Source organism: Dermacentor albipictus, chromosome 1, assembly GCF_038994185.2.
Source record: "Dermacentor albipictus isolate Rhodes 1998 colony chromosome 1, USDA_Dalb.pri_finalv2, whole genome shotgun sequence".
NCBI classification, from domain to species: Eukaryota; Metazoa; Arthropoda; class Arachnida; order Ixodida; family Ixodidae; genus Dermacentor; species Dermacentor albipictus.
In genome coordinates, this window is record NC_091821.1 from 9,118,840 (window position 1) to 9,133,862 (window position 15,023).

At 47.6% G+C, this 15,023-nt stretch overlaps 1 protein-coding gene across 2 annotated transcripts in view; it reads left to right on the plus strand.

Moving 5' to 3' along the window:
• The first annotated feature begins 3,326 nt into the window (after positions 1 to 3,326).
• Positions 3,327 to 15,023, plus strand: part of LOC139060104 (pappalysin-1-like) — an 83,382-nt gene continuing 71,685 nt past the window's right edge. The window contains exons 1-2 of one of the 2 annotated variants that reach the window (XM_070538943.1): positions 3,327 to 3,588; positions 13,714 to 14,186. In XM_070538943.1, coding sequence (XP_070395044.1) covers positions 13,784 to 14,186 — 403 coding nt within the window. In that variant the 5' untranslated portion in view covers positions 3,327 to 3,588; positions 13,714 to 13,783. The remainder of the gene's footprint in view (positions 3,589 to 13,713; positions 14,187 to 15,023) is intronic. The other variant, XM_070538934.1, reaches the window with a different exon arrangement.

The window sequence follows — 15,023 nt, forward strand, 5'->3', positions numbered from 1 at the left end:
CAGATGACTTTTTTTCGAATGTGCTCTCTTTGTTTCACGTAGTTTCGTCCTGCGGTGTTAGTGTACTCATCTGCAGCTGGCCTGTGACATAAAAGCGACTTTATTCATGCTATCTTATGCTATGCTCTACTTTATTCAGCTCCACCACACGTTAGCGCATTCTCGGCGCTTTTCTAAGGCTCACAATCATACGGATGCAGTCGCTTAGCTTCGAATGTACGCCCCCATGTATTGATTTGGTTTGTGGTGTCTAACGTTTTTAACGTCCCGAAGCTACTAAAGCTATGAGGGAGATCGTAGTGGATGGCTCCGGATAACTTTATTTAGGTCGCCTGGCGATGTTTAACGTGCACTGATCGTAGTTGTACGTGGGCCGGTAAATTCCTCGTCGGCGTTTCGTAATTCTCGCGAAGGGGCGGTAGCGCTGCGCCAGAATTGGTGCCTCGGCGTGATCGTATTTCTTTCTTATATTTTATTTCCTGATTCTAACAACGTGTCATTATTTCGTATTATTGACGGCGCCTCCAGGGCACCAAAACGACAACGGGAACACTTGTAATGTCACGTGCTCTCCAGAGGCCTCTGTTAGCCGTTACATGTGCCCTCCTGGAGCAGTACTTGCAAAAAAAAAAGAACAATCTATCGTCGCGATTACCAAAGGACCCCGCAACGAAAAAAGCGCCCCTCGAGTGCTGCAACATACCGCGCCCGTGAGAGAAGAATCACGGAACACCAACGAGGAATCTCTCCACGGGCCTCTTGCATTTCGCCTCTCTCCCGGCTGCTGCCGCACGCGTCCTCAATAATCGAGGCATGAGCAGCGGCTACTCGTACGTTTTGTGTGCAGAATTGTAATGCCCGAGAAAGGCTGCAAAGGACGGCAGGCCCGATGATATGGATTTACATTTTTACTGCTTAACGTTAACATTTTTATGCGTCCAGTTAAGTAAATGGGTATCGCATGCGTCATATGCACTGTATGTGAACCTACGAAACCACGTACACATACTTTCACGGCGTCAAAACCTGAAACTCTAGTAATTACGCGCGTGTTTGAGCACACCGCGTGCATGCATCGTGTTTCAGCAAGACGGACTATCAACGTCCGCGTGCTTTACGTCCTTTTCTCTATTTTTTTCCGCAATTCCAACACGACATTCTTAGGGCCAGTTACCGACTGGCGAAGCAAGATCTCGATTGAAAATGCTCCGCCGCGCTCGAACGAACTTTTCTGCGGATTTCCTTCGGTAGCATGTTAGCCGTCGTCTGCTACGGCAGGGCAGGGCCAGGCCAGGGCCACCGTCGAGGGAGCGCCGAACGGAGGAGGAGGGAAGTGGTTGGCGCTACTTTCGGAGATTGAATGGCTTTACTGAACTCATTCAGTCGGCGCTATCTTGCTGAGGGCGCAGCTCTTAAGTTAGATGACACTTGGCAGTGGGGTGACGGAGGGCAACAACGACACAGACACTGGTGTCCCACCCTTTTTTCGCCTTATTACACTCGCTTTTTTTATTATATCTTTAGTTTCTGCCTATTGTTACGTGTTTTTGGCGTGACGAGGTATCACTTAAAAGGATTGTTATATACTGCATCTACAAGTCACCAAACCGACCGCGTTTTTTTGTCTTTCTAGAAGAGATTACAAGATATCCAGATCCCAAATACATCACGTCCGTCTGAAGTCAACTAATATGTTGTGTTCAAACAGCACCAACGAGACGTTCGGTACCGCAGTAGTACGCACTCGTCTTCTAGAGGAGTACCGGTGAAGAGGAGAGAGCACCCTCGGGGAGGGTAGCGAAGGGGAGAGAAAAATCGCGTGCTCGCCGTGGAGTTCACGGGGACTTAGGGACCCTATAATGCCAGTCAATATGTACGAAATGTACGCCACCGTGTTTCTAAAGCCGCGAGAACGCAATCTTCCTTCGCGTAAAACGGCGTTTGAGCTGCCGTGAAAGGTGTCAGACCACTAGCTGTTCTCTATGGAGAGGTCAGGAGGTCAGATAGTCACGAATTATCATCTAAAAATTGCTGGCAGCCGGCATAACACATGACGTTATTCCTGGCGAATTGCGAATTCAGCCCCAGAGACAATCTTTGCTAATAATATGTCCGTCATCCGGGTTGGCTGAAATTTCCTCTTATGCGCTAAAATGTTCCCGGAAGCAAATTGCCGCCAATCTAAATGATTGACATACCATTAGCGAAGGCGGCCAGCCAACGACAAAAAAGCCGCAGCTTCCCCCGAAAGGCGAAGCATCGATTGCGATAGCAGATTAGTAGACCGCTATACCAAGTAATCATAGTCGTTTTTTCGGCCGTATAAACTTGTAAATATTCACTTACTCACTAAATTAACAAGCATGGTGCCACGCGCGTACAACCAGCCAGGAACACATCTCCCTCGATGACCGCGGAAACTCGCTGTAAAAACGTTGGAGTGAGGGCGCGCGGTATCAGCAGCGAACGAATTAACCTTCGTGTTGTCTCTCGCTTCAACGCCAATTAAGTGGCAAAACACAGCGCACACGAAGGTATCAGCACTCGCACTCAACTTCCATCGCAGATTACTTTCAAGATAGGGCACGCGCACCCACGTCATACGCAGCCGCCGCCGGTTTAGAACACTCCGTCTCGGTGCCTTGCACGCGATGGAAGACGGCGCTCTTCCTCCCTACTTTCCTCGCACGTGCGAGATTGAGCCACCATCGGCTACCGCTCGCACACTTTCACTTGCACATATAACATTCGGGGCACGGCGACGATTTTATCGCCTTCGCACTTTATACGAAACATCATGGCGACAGCGACAGCAGAAATGCGCCTGGAGTGTCCATACAATTGCTATCGCAATAAAAAGCATTTACAAACGAAAAGGTGTAGGAATTCGACCTCCTGGTCCCTTGCTCAGTCTGCAGTTCGTACGGCAGGCCTAAACTCGATGCTCGAATACACAATGATAACGAAAAGAAGCCGAGAAAAGGCAGTCAAGTTCTATCGGCATACAACGAGTAGCGAGCTGCGGACGTGCACGCTTTATACATTGAACCCGCGTAGATCTCCTAGCGGGCACGATAAAGCAAGTGCCGGCAGAGGCACGACCCAAGCCTTTGCAGTGCGTGCGTCTCCGTTTATGCCTACGCAGGCGCGGCGCGTGAAAGTGAGGTTTGTGCCGCAGACATCGCGTGGCGCGCATCCCTCCGCGGGCCGCTGCCTGCTTGCGCAACGGGAAGCGTCCACTTACCCGCGCCGCCGGCGAGTGCGCCCAGTGGACGAGCGATGACGGACATGCGCTTATCGTAAGGTCACCTTATCGCCGGCGGCCGGACCAATCTCGGCCACTTGGGTGCGCGGCGTTAGATTGACTGCCGAGGGCGGGCGCGCTGATCGCGTCTGCTCAGCGGGCTACCGCAGTGCCGCCGCATTCCAGCCCGAGTGCCGCGGTACGCTGTCGCCACGGAATTGGGGCTGCCGGCTGTCAGAGGTTCACTGACCCGCCTGTGGGCCTGAATGGGAGCAGCCCCCTGCCCGCCACCGTGCTGCAGCTCAGCCAACCCGCGGCCTCCTCCACGCTGGGACGCACCTGAGGTCAGTCCCCGGCTCTGATTGACGCGCGACTCGCACGCGGCCGGCCGCAGCTCCGATGTGGCACTCGGCACGTGTGCAGTGTGCCGCCAGTCAATGCGCTCACTCTTTACTTACCACGGTGTCGGACTAAATAACGGCGTGCTCAGCAGAACGTCTTGTTGGGGTAGTTGGCCCATTCTTGCGAGTTTATAAACCGTATGCTTCAGACAGGAAATTATGGCGAGACAACAACGGATCCTGTGCTTGCGTTCTTTTGTCCCGTCTAAGGTGTGCGCTTGTTAATCCTGTCAGTTGGGCTGATTGGTACACCTTGCTAAAGAACATGTTTAACAGTGCGACGTGTGACACAGAAGGAACCACAAGGACGGCAGGCTCCGCCTTTGTGGTTCCTTCTTTGTGCTGTGTGACGCTGTTCAATTTACTCGTTAGGACGAGTTTCATTTCCCGCTTACGGGACCAAGTCGTGTCTTTTACAGAAAACCAAGAAATTTTCGTGGGGCCCGGTGAATCAGCACACGCATGCCTCTGACTTTCAATATAAACTTTCATGCGCTCAGTATATATAATCGGTGCGTTGATTTGTTTAGTACGTTTTCTAAAATAAGCCCGAATTTTAGGTTGGTGGTGCAGTCGTGTCGGCTTTGCCTGTATTTGCCTCTTTCGCGTTGTCTACAGCATGCGTTCGCACTAGTCAGTCCAAAAGTACACTCGCGGTCGTTTCTCCCAGATCTTAAAGCTCTATCATTGATATGCAACGGGGGGCCCTGCAAGTTGCTTTTGTTTGAGCATAAACAGGCACTGTCAGTGGGCAAATAATGTTTTGCTACTAGCGTTAGCGTAACTTTAATCCGAGTGCAGTGCGGCAAGTGCCGCGTTTGCTTGTTATAAAAGCAGCGACAAGTTCTCACTTTCAAATTATTGCGAAATATTTTTCTCAACAACACTTTCAGCCATAGCATTAAGCCTGCCTTGATTTGTCATCTATGTTTATCAATCGCGGCAACATCATCATCATCAACAACTGAATACCGGTTGGTGCGGTTCCTTTCGGGCTGATGAGCACTGCCTAATTCTTAAAGAATTTTAGCAACAAATACTACCGGCAATAAATGAAAGTCAAACCAGCGAAAGAAAACTACAAAACGCCTTTTCGTACACACGTTCGCCAGTTTCTGACAGCATTGTCGTCATTCAAACTCGCACACCGTGTGTTGCGGCTACCGTAGCTTATGCGCTTTGCTACGCGGAGATGCAGCATCGGTCGCTGAAATAACTTATGAGAGATTGAGAAGTGCTGTCATTCAGTGTTCCTCTTACGCAGTCCAGTTTATTTATGCTCAGCACAGATTTCAAGTGTATTGGGTCGCAACAAACACCATTGATGTTTGAGCAATATACAGTTGAGCGCCTTTACAGCGAAATGACCTGTATAACGAAGGAATAATTGTATCCTGGTTCTAGTGTGAGCTGTGTGGTGCGCGACTTCTACAATGGTGGTGACCTTATGACAAATGAATTCGGAGGCCCCAATCACTTCGTTACAAAGACGCTCGACTCTACATTGTGGTGTTCTGTCCAACCGTATATGAAAAACTTTTTTATGCGTGGTTCGAGAAGAAGCAAACCTTACGCACCTGATTAAGGTAGCTGATTCGCATCAGCTAAGTTCCCTTTAAGTGTGTATCATAAAGGCTCGGACGCGACACACAGCGGTTTAGGACGAACTCATGGGTTGGATCGCTGGTCAGGGCGGCCACACGTCAATGAGAGGGTAACATGGAAGAATAAGAATGTAAGAATTGTATGGTCAAACCTATTTATTATTTAGTTGTTTCATGGAGGGTTCCTGCAGCAGAACCTTCAGGATCACTTCACTAAAGGCAGTGAGCTGAAAATGTTGTTGGAAATGACGCTAACTCAAGAAAACGCCAAATCAACAAAAGGTGACGCTGATTATTATAATCAAGGTTGGTATAGACAACAGATTTATGCGCTTTCATTGAACCTTGCTTTATATTAAGTTTATGTTCACCGCAAAGTAGCTCCGCGAGCGCCGCACTTGACAGAATAGGCTTGATGGCTCAGACTCCGCAAACAGTGTAGTGCACTTATTTCCCTCCAAACTTAATGTAATCTACGTTATGAATATCAACACGAAATTATTTTCCACCTCTAAGCAAATCCTTCAAGTCGCCTGTGCTTTCATAGGTTCCAATGCAGGGTGTTGAATCATGTGGTTTCTTCTGTTTATGGATGCCTTATTTCTGAAATTCCGATAAGACTCTGCCGAAGTCTTAGTGAAGCCGAGATACGCTTTCCTCTTCTTTTTTGTTTTTTCTTTGCACCTTGGTCATGAATATAGGCTAGGAAACGGAAGGGTAAGAACGTTATTGGGCAGTCTGTCTCATTTTAAAATTTATAGGATGCTAAAGTGAACTCCGTGGCTCAGGAAAGTAACATGCTGTGATAGCGTCACTGTTTCCTTGACAAAGACTGATTGGATTATGCTTTGTTGTTGACGCGCCCTCAAGAAAATGACGAGACTGGCAGAGGCCATCGTCAGGCATTGGGCATAAAAATATGCTGCTGATGATGAGCATGAAGATGACGACCGACATAGATATTATTTCTTCGCTACACTGCATACAAAAACAAAAAAAACGCAGAATAACGCACGTATTTGCTGTTTGCCATTGGTCGGCCCCCTTCGATAAGATTATGCCCGACATCACGATGTCCTGGCATCTCCTCTTGCGCACAGTTTTAGCATAAAAAACAACTTTCTGATCATGGGTCGAGTAGGTGTAATAAGCCAAGCATAAAACAGACAAATAAGAAAGCACCTGCAAGATCAATTTCAATAAGAAATTTCAATGTAACGTCCGGAAGCAAACTGAGGGGTAGGAGAGACGGTATAATGCGGGACCCCTGGTGAACTTGGACGACCTCAGGTTCTTCAAGTTGTGTGCAGGACACGACACGCTAGCGTTTTTACAGCCCGCGCCCCTATGGGAACGCCGCTGGCCTTAAATCGAACCGGCAACCTTGCTCATTAAGACGCAGAAAACCGCAGCAAGTGCACGTGTAGTAAGGTATAAAAGCCTCTAGAATATGCTACGCGAATATATCACAAAAAATCTAGTGCAAAGGCGTAGACAAAACGCTCTCGGCACCAAGAATCGCCTGCTGTGGTAGTTTCCAAGTGGCTTCGACAAAACTTCAAGCCACTACAACGATTCCGGTGCCACCGTGTGGTTTTATATTCTCTTTGTCACTACACCGTTTACACGTGCGCTGATTCAAATAGATCCCAAATCACGTGCCACTTACTATAGTGAGTCTGATTGATAAGTTATTCCAAAATACGGAAGACTGCGATGGAGGCGAATCCCGCGTCGTAGCGGGAATCTGCAGTGTTGGCTTTTGGGGGTCGCGAATTCAGGTCGCAATGCTCTGCGTAATGGCGAACGCAGCAGGCTAACTCACATGTGCAGCGGTGGCGTAGAGGTAGAACACCCGCCTCGCGTGCAAGAGGTCCGTGGTTCGAATCCCGGTGCCGGCAATTTTCCACCGGATTAAAAAAAAAATCCGCGTGTTGATAAAATTGCATAAACAGGCCTGGAGTGTGGCCTGATCCCGGTGACCAGAACCGGTAACGCACTCCCTCACCAGAGCAGGATTGGCCACCCTGGTGCAGTACTTGGCCACAACCTCCTATATGAACAATACAATCAAACCCCGGCCCTCAGTCCCCAGCAGCTGCGAAGCAACTGACCACGGCGGCGGTCAGACCTGCGACGCTGCAGAGGGTGCTAAGAATCACTGGCTCCGGACAGGCCGCCATTGGAATATGAACCTGGCAACGTTTAACGCTAGAACGTTATCTAGTGAGGCGAGTCTAGCAGTGCTATTGGAGGAATTAGAGGGCAGTAAATGGGATATAATAGGGCTCAGTGAAGTTAGGAGGCCAAAAGAAGCATATACAGTGCTAAAAAGCGGGCACGTCCTGTGCTACCGGGGCTTAGCAGAGAGAAGGGAACTAGGCGTCGGATTCCTGATTAATAAGAATATAGCTGGTAACATACAGGAATTCTATAGCATCAACGAGAGGGTGGCAGGTCTTGTTGTGAAACTTAATAAGAGGTACAAAATGAAGATTGTACAGGTCTACGCCCCTACATCCAGTCATGATGACCAGGAAGTCGAAAGCTTCTATGAAGACGTGGAATCGGCGATGGGTAGAGTGAGAACTAAATACACTATACTAATGGGTGACTTTAATGCCAAGGTAGGCAAAAAGCAGGCTGGAGACAAGGCAGTGGGGGAATATGGCATAGGCACTAGGAATATCAGGGGGGAGTTATTAGTAGAGTTTGCGGAACACAATAATATGAGGATAATGAATACCATCTTCCGCAAGCGGGATAGCCGAATGTGGACGTGGAGGGGCCCGAACGGCGAGACTAGAAATGAAATAGACTTCATACTCTGCGCTAACCCTGCCATCATACAAGATGTGGACGTGCTCGGCAAGGTGCGCTGCAGTGACCACAGGATGGTAAGAACTCGAATTAGCCTAGACCTGAGAAGGGAACGGAAGAAACTGGTACATAAGAAGCCGATCAATGAGTTAGCGGTAAGAGGGAAAATAGAGGAATTCCAGATCAAGCTTCAGAACAGGTATTCGGCTTTAACTCAGGAAGAGGACCTTAGTGTTGAAGCAATGAACGACAATCTTGTGGACATCATTAAGGAGTGTACAATGGAAGTCGGTGGTAACTCCGTTAGGCAGGATGCCAGTAAACTATCGCAGGAGACGAAAGATCTCATCAAGAAACGCCAATGTATGAAAGCCTCTAACCCTACAGCTAGAATAGAACTGGCAGAACTTTCGAAGTTAATCAACAAGCGTAAGACAGCTGACATAAGGAAGTATAATATGGATAGAATTGAACATGCTCTCAGGAACGGAGGAAGCCTGAAAACAGTGAAGAAGAAACTAGGAATTGGCAAGAATCAGATGTATGCGTTAAGAGACAAAGCCGGCAATATCATTACTAATATGGATGAGATAGTACAAGTGGCTGAGGAGTTCTATAGAGATTTATACAGTACCAGTGCCACCCACGACAATAATGAAAGAGAAAATAGTCAAGAGGAATTCGAAATCCCACAGGTAACGCCGGAAGAAGTAAAGAAAGCCTTGGTAGATATGCAAAGGTAGAAGGCAGCTGGGGAGGATCAGATAACAGCAGATTTACTGAAGGATGGTGGGCAGATTGTTCTAGAGAAACTGGCAACCCTGTATACGCAATGCCTCATAACGTCGAGCGTACCGGAATCTTGGAAAAACGCTAACATAATCCTAATCCATAAGAAAGGGGACGCCAAAGACTTGAAAAATTATAGACCGATCAGCTTACTGTCCGTTGCCTACAAACTATTTACTAAGGTAATCGCAAATAGAATCAGGAACACCTTAGACTTCTGTCAAGCAAAGGACCAGGCAGGATTCCGTAAAGGCTACTCAACAATAGATCATATTCACACTATCAATCAGGTGATAGAGAAATGTGCGGAATACAACCAACCCTTATATATAGCCTTCATTGATTACGAGAAAGCATTTGATTCTGTCGAAACCTCAGCAGTCATGGAGGCATTACGGAATCAGGGTGTAGACGAGCCATATGTAAAAATACTGAAAAATATCTATAGCGGCTCCACAGCCACCGTAGTCCTCCATAAAGAAAGCAACAAAATCCCAATAAAGAAAAGCGTCAGGCAGGGAGATACGATCTCTCCAATGCTATTCACAGCGTGTTTACAGGAGGTATTCAGAGACCTGGATTGGGAAGAAATGGGGATAAAAGTTAATGGAGAATACCTTAGTAACTTGCGATTCGCTGATGATATTGCCTTGCTTAGTAACTCAGGGGACCAACTGCAATGCATGCTCACTGACCTGGAGAGGCAAAGCAGAAGAGTGGGTCTAAAAATTAATCTGCAGAAAACTAAAGTAATGTTTAACAGTCTCGGAAGAGAACAGCAGTTTACAATAGGCAGCGAGGCACTGGAAGTCGTAAGGGAATACATCTACTTAGGGCAGGTAGTGACTGCGGATCCGGATCATGAGACAGAAATAATCAGAAGAATAAGAATGGGCTGGGGTGCGTTTGGCAGGCATTCTCAGATCATGAACAGCAGGTTGCCATTATCCCTCAAAAGAAAAGTGTATAATAGCTGTGTCTTACCAGTACTCACCTACGGGGCAGAAACCTGGAGGCTTACGAAAAGGGTTCTACTCAAATTGAGGACGACGCAACGAGCTATGGAAAGAAGAATGATAGGTGTAACGTTAAGGGATAAGAAAAGAGCAGATTGGGTGAGGGAACAAACGCGAGTTAATGACATCTTAGTTGAAATCAAGAAAAAGAAATGGGCATGGGCAGGACATGTAATGAGGAGGGAAGATAACCGATGGTCATTAAGGGTTACGGACTGGATTCCAAGGGAAGGGAAGCGTAGCAGGGGACGGCAGAAAGTTAGGTGGGCGGATGAGATTAAGAAATTTGCAGGGACGGCATGGCCACAATTAGTACATGACCGGGGTTGTTGGAGAAATATGGGAGAGGCCTTTGCCCTGCATGGGCGTAACCAGGCTGATGATGATGATGATGATGATGATACGCTTTCTTTATTTTTGTTTCGTTGAATAAGCAATTTAATCTACATGTCTCGTTTGTACTTTGAGAAATTGTCAAACTCTGCGACGGAGCTGATATCATTGTTCTCACATTTGAATAAGTTTGAATAAGAATGAGTGAAACGGCGCTTTAGAGACTGTTTCATCCAAGGCGCGTAGATGTTCTCCTGCCACCAAATCGATTCAGTTACGCGACAATCACGGTGGCAGCCGTTCACGTCTTTTATTTCTTGCTGCTGCACCCATTTGTCTAGCACGTTATTCATTTTTTTTCCTTTTAATCAATGTTTTTTTTTCTTTTAACCAGAACACTTTCACCTCGAGGTCTGCCGTGACATTATTGTCAAAATATGCAACGATGCTTTGTCATCACGGACACATATTTGAATAGTCTTGCCTTTTAATTTAATGCATTCAAATTACCACTTGCTGTTCTGAGAATGCTCGCCATGCTTGAGAGGGGTCAAGACAAAATGATATTGTAGCGAAAGCCGTATATGACTAACCCTCGGTAGTTTTTCGGCGTCCGGCAACAGAAACGGACTTAGTGATATCTAACAAAGCCATACACAATGGGTCTCATTGTTTGCTTTGTGTGATCACGTACGGGTGCAGTGCGGCCGCGCAGATGTTAAAATGCGGAACAGATTAAACCGCTTGCCGTGAAAAATAGTGTGACATCAAAGTTATCGCAGTATATAAGCAGGAGAGGTATCGGCGCTAAAAATAGTTGCGTTATCGATGGGGCGGACAAGCATAGTTCGTACACCCGAAGAACAACGTGCGCACGAGGAGCGCCCGAGGGAACAGCAACGAGAATGTAAACGGCACCGGTGCGAAACGACCACCGACGAAGAACGTTCCCGCGATGCGGAACGCAAACGGCAATCACGAGCCCGAGCACCTCCGAACGAGCAAGGACGCCAGACTCACAACACAAAAAAAAGACAACCATTCCACTCTGTGAAGATAGAATCGCGGCGAAAGCAATTTGCTTTTTGCTTGAGAGTTTTGACTGTCGTAAGCTTTCGCTGCCATTCCATCTTCACAGAGTGGTATGGTTGTCATTTTTTTTTCCTCAACAGGAATCGGAGCAGGTGCACACAAAAGAAACATCCCTGAGGAAATACGTATTTATCAGCCTAACTGTAGCTAAGACACACTGAACTTGTAATTACTAATGTTAGGCCGCCAATTGAAGTTAATAATAATAATATTATTTGGGGTTTTACGTGCCAAAACCACTTTCTGATTATGAGGCACGCCGTAGTGGAGGGCTCCGGAAATTTTGGCCACCTGGGGTTCTTTAACGTGCACCTAAATCTAAGCACACTGGTGTTTTCGAATTTCGCCCCCATCGAAATGCGGCCGCCGTGGCCGGGATTCGATCCCGCGACCTCGTGCTTAGCAGCCCAACACCATAGCCACTGAGCAAACACGGCGGGTGCCAATTGAAATTAGACGTTGATAGCTATAATGCCAAGTTCATAGCAACATAGCAACATAGCAGGCCAATAAAAATATTTTATTTAATCTACACTAGACCGAGGAGTAACGCCCCATCTTGCGCGCGAAATTGAAACCAAGCGTGTATAAAAAGCACACAGTGAGCAGGATAAAAAGCCCTCATTTAACGTACGCTGGCACGAAGAGAGTCACATAACCATAATGGGTGAAGCAGCACCAAGCTACTACGCTTCACTTGTATGTTCCTGCGGCTCTCGCATAGATGACGACTTTTCTCCATTTCAAGCATCACCTTTGATAGAACTTGAGCGGTGACCCCAATTTGCAATATTAGGACCGAAAGTTAAACGCCATGGAGACGCTGTTAAGGCGCAGGCTTCAATACCAAGATTACTGCTGTTTGAATCCAATGTACGCCACTAACTTCCAGTTTTTCCCTTTTTCCTACGTGCAGATGGTCCAAATATCAGTACGTCATCTAAGGATGCACTTATTTAACCAATTTCTAGCTTCAGCTCTATCGTAGATGGACGCTTGCTCGGATGCGTGAAATACACATTGTTTCAATAAACATGTTCGTTGAAGACGCGAGTACAGTCGCACGCATATTACTGTGTAGTTTTTTTTATTATAAATATGAAATGAAAGGGAAGATTGCTATACCATTATTGGCACCACCTACTCAGTTTCCAGGACAAGCAAAACAAAGGCACAAAAAAGTCATATGCACTCGACAGTCAAATTAATAGCACGAACATTTCCAAAAGTTGTATACACAGTTTCGTAAACGAGTGAAAGTGCACAAAAGAGTCTCAAAACGCGCACATAAGTTCAATTCATATTTACGCAACGCGACACATAAAATACAACAACACCAGAGGTGAGCTACACACATACAACATGCTATACAACCTCAGGTATCGAAAGAAAATGTGATAGTTGGGTCAACCAGGATACATGTAATAAGAACCTAATATATTTATAGTGTTTTCCAAAAAATAAAGATTTCTTGTCACAACTGCCATTTTCTGTAGCTATATTGTTGGCCATTGACCAAGTTTACTTTATTTTCAGAACGAAAAGATTGCGTTCTAACAAGAATAAATTTGCCTGTAGTATTCGCCTCGCAGCATCGTGTCGCGACCACTCAAAAAGAAGGTGTCGTACGTCTTCGTCAGCGGGGCCACAATAACACTGCGCACTAACCAATGCGTTGAATCTTGTGTAACATCAACGTGTGCATGTCTTTCCAAGCCGCAGACGGTGCATTAAAGTTATGCCAGAGTTTACACTGGATTGGGAAGCCTCTTGTCTGAAGCTTCTTGAGGGCCAAATGTGTCTCCAAGATTTGTAATCATGCAAATTTTTACTTGCTATAGCAACTTTTATGCTTAGTGCTATCACTGGACCGTGTAATTTTGTCTGAAGCCTCTTGGGTCATATCTCTTAGCAGGCAAAAAACAAAACGAGAAAGGTGAAAAAATACGCAGCTGTGTGCACCGGGATCTCGGAGGCAACAGCCGTCATTCGGCAAGTACATGCTAGTTGGCTATTACACACAGAGGCTTCACTAACGCCTCAAGTATCTAGCCATTGCTAGCAGAAGTTCGCCAACATGCACCTTAGGGGAAAGGTGAACAAGACCTAGTATAGTGGGAATCATACTTGTCTACAGAGTGGTCAGGGCCCGTATACGCAAAAAAGTCTATTGCATAATAATTCTTCATAGAAGGAAATCCCAGGCAATCCAGATGCTGGACGTGTCATTTGCAAATGCGGCCCGCCAATGGCAAAGGTGCCTCGCGCAGTACGCAGCTGCCCACTCGGTCCCTCAAGACAAATCTGATTCAAAGCGGCACCGTTGGCAAGAGAGACGCGAACTTGCCATCGCAAATCCGTCATTCGGAGCTTTCAGTTAAAATCTTTCAACTTTCCTCTTGTGAACACTTCAGGTTTGAGGACCTCCGGCGGCGCAAGCACTTGCGCCTCTGGCAGCCGGAAAAAACACGCACTGTGACCATTATGCGGGTGGCCGCCGCGCTGGCCCTGCTGTGGACCACGATGTGCGGGACGACGCTCGGGACGTCGCAAGAGCGCCAGCAGGCGTCAGCGCTGCGCGAACGACTGGAGCGCCAGGCCTGGTCCCGGTGCAGCAGCAGCGTGGGCTCGGCGGCTCGGGCACCCACCGGCATCATGGGTCCCGCGGCGGTCGAAAGCCCCCCGCGGATCGTTTCTGGCGGCGAACGGCAGACGCGCCAGGCCGATCCCGGACCGGAAGCGGGTAACCGGGCCGCCTACCTAGTGTCGGCCACGGGCACCCTGGCAGCCGAAAGCAACGACGCAGGCCGCATTCCATGGCGACACTTCAGCGTGGCTCTGTGGGTGCGGCCCGAAGGTGGACAGCCTCAAGAAGCGGTCATCCTAGGTGAGTAACGACGGCCGCGGTCGGCATTCTCGAAGGACTTTGCTGTTGGTCTAGTTGAAACATTCAACTTAGAACAAAAACAGCACAATATAATGGTACAAGATGATTTCTTCTTGGGTACATAAATGGCGCTTTTGTGTGTGTGTGTGTGTCTGTGTGTGTGTGTGTGTGTGTGTGTGTGCGTGTGCATGTGTGTGTGTGTGCATGTGTGTGTGTGTGTGTGTGTGTGTGTGTGTGTGTGTGTGTGTGTGTGTGTGTGTGTGTGTGTGTGTGTGTGTGTGTGTGTGTGTGTGTGTGTGTGTGTGTGTGTGTGTGTGTGTGTGTGTGTGTTTGCGCGCGCGCGCGCACCACGACGGCACCATGCCAGGCACTACTCTGCAATCGAGGGCCGCTGAGCCGGGGGCGCTCCTCGGAACAGAGAATCGAGGACACCGGTGCCGCGAGCCGTGAACCAGTGCAGGAGGGGTGGGTGAATCGAACAGCCCAGATATCATTACGCGCAGTTCGTGCAAGATTAAGTTGTTGAATTTTGCTCCGCAACACACAGCGATAACTGCGGAAAGTTGGACATTCTAATAGCAAAGGCTCAAGCGTTTATTATCTGGAATGTCTGCAAGCAAAGCACTAAAAAGCGAGGCACGGCGTCTTTTCGAATTACATTGATTCATCTGAAGCACATGTATCTCTTGGCATAATTACTTGGGCCTCTGCTTTTCCTGCTCCACTATAATGATCTTCACGCATAGTTTCTGCAAAAAAAATGCGTTTTTACGCTCATGACTGCTTTCTCCAGACGTTCATTGCTTACACTCGGACGAACGTATAGAGAAAGCAGAT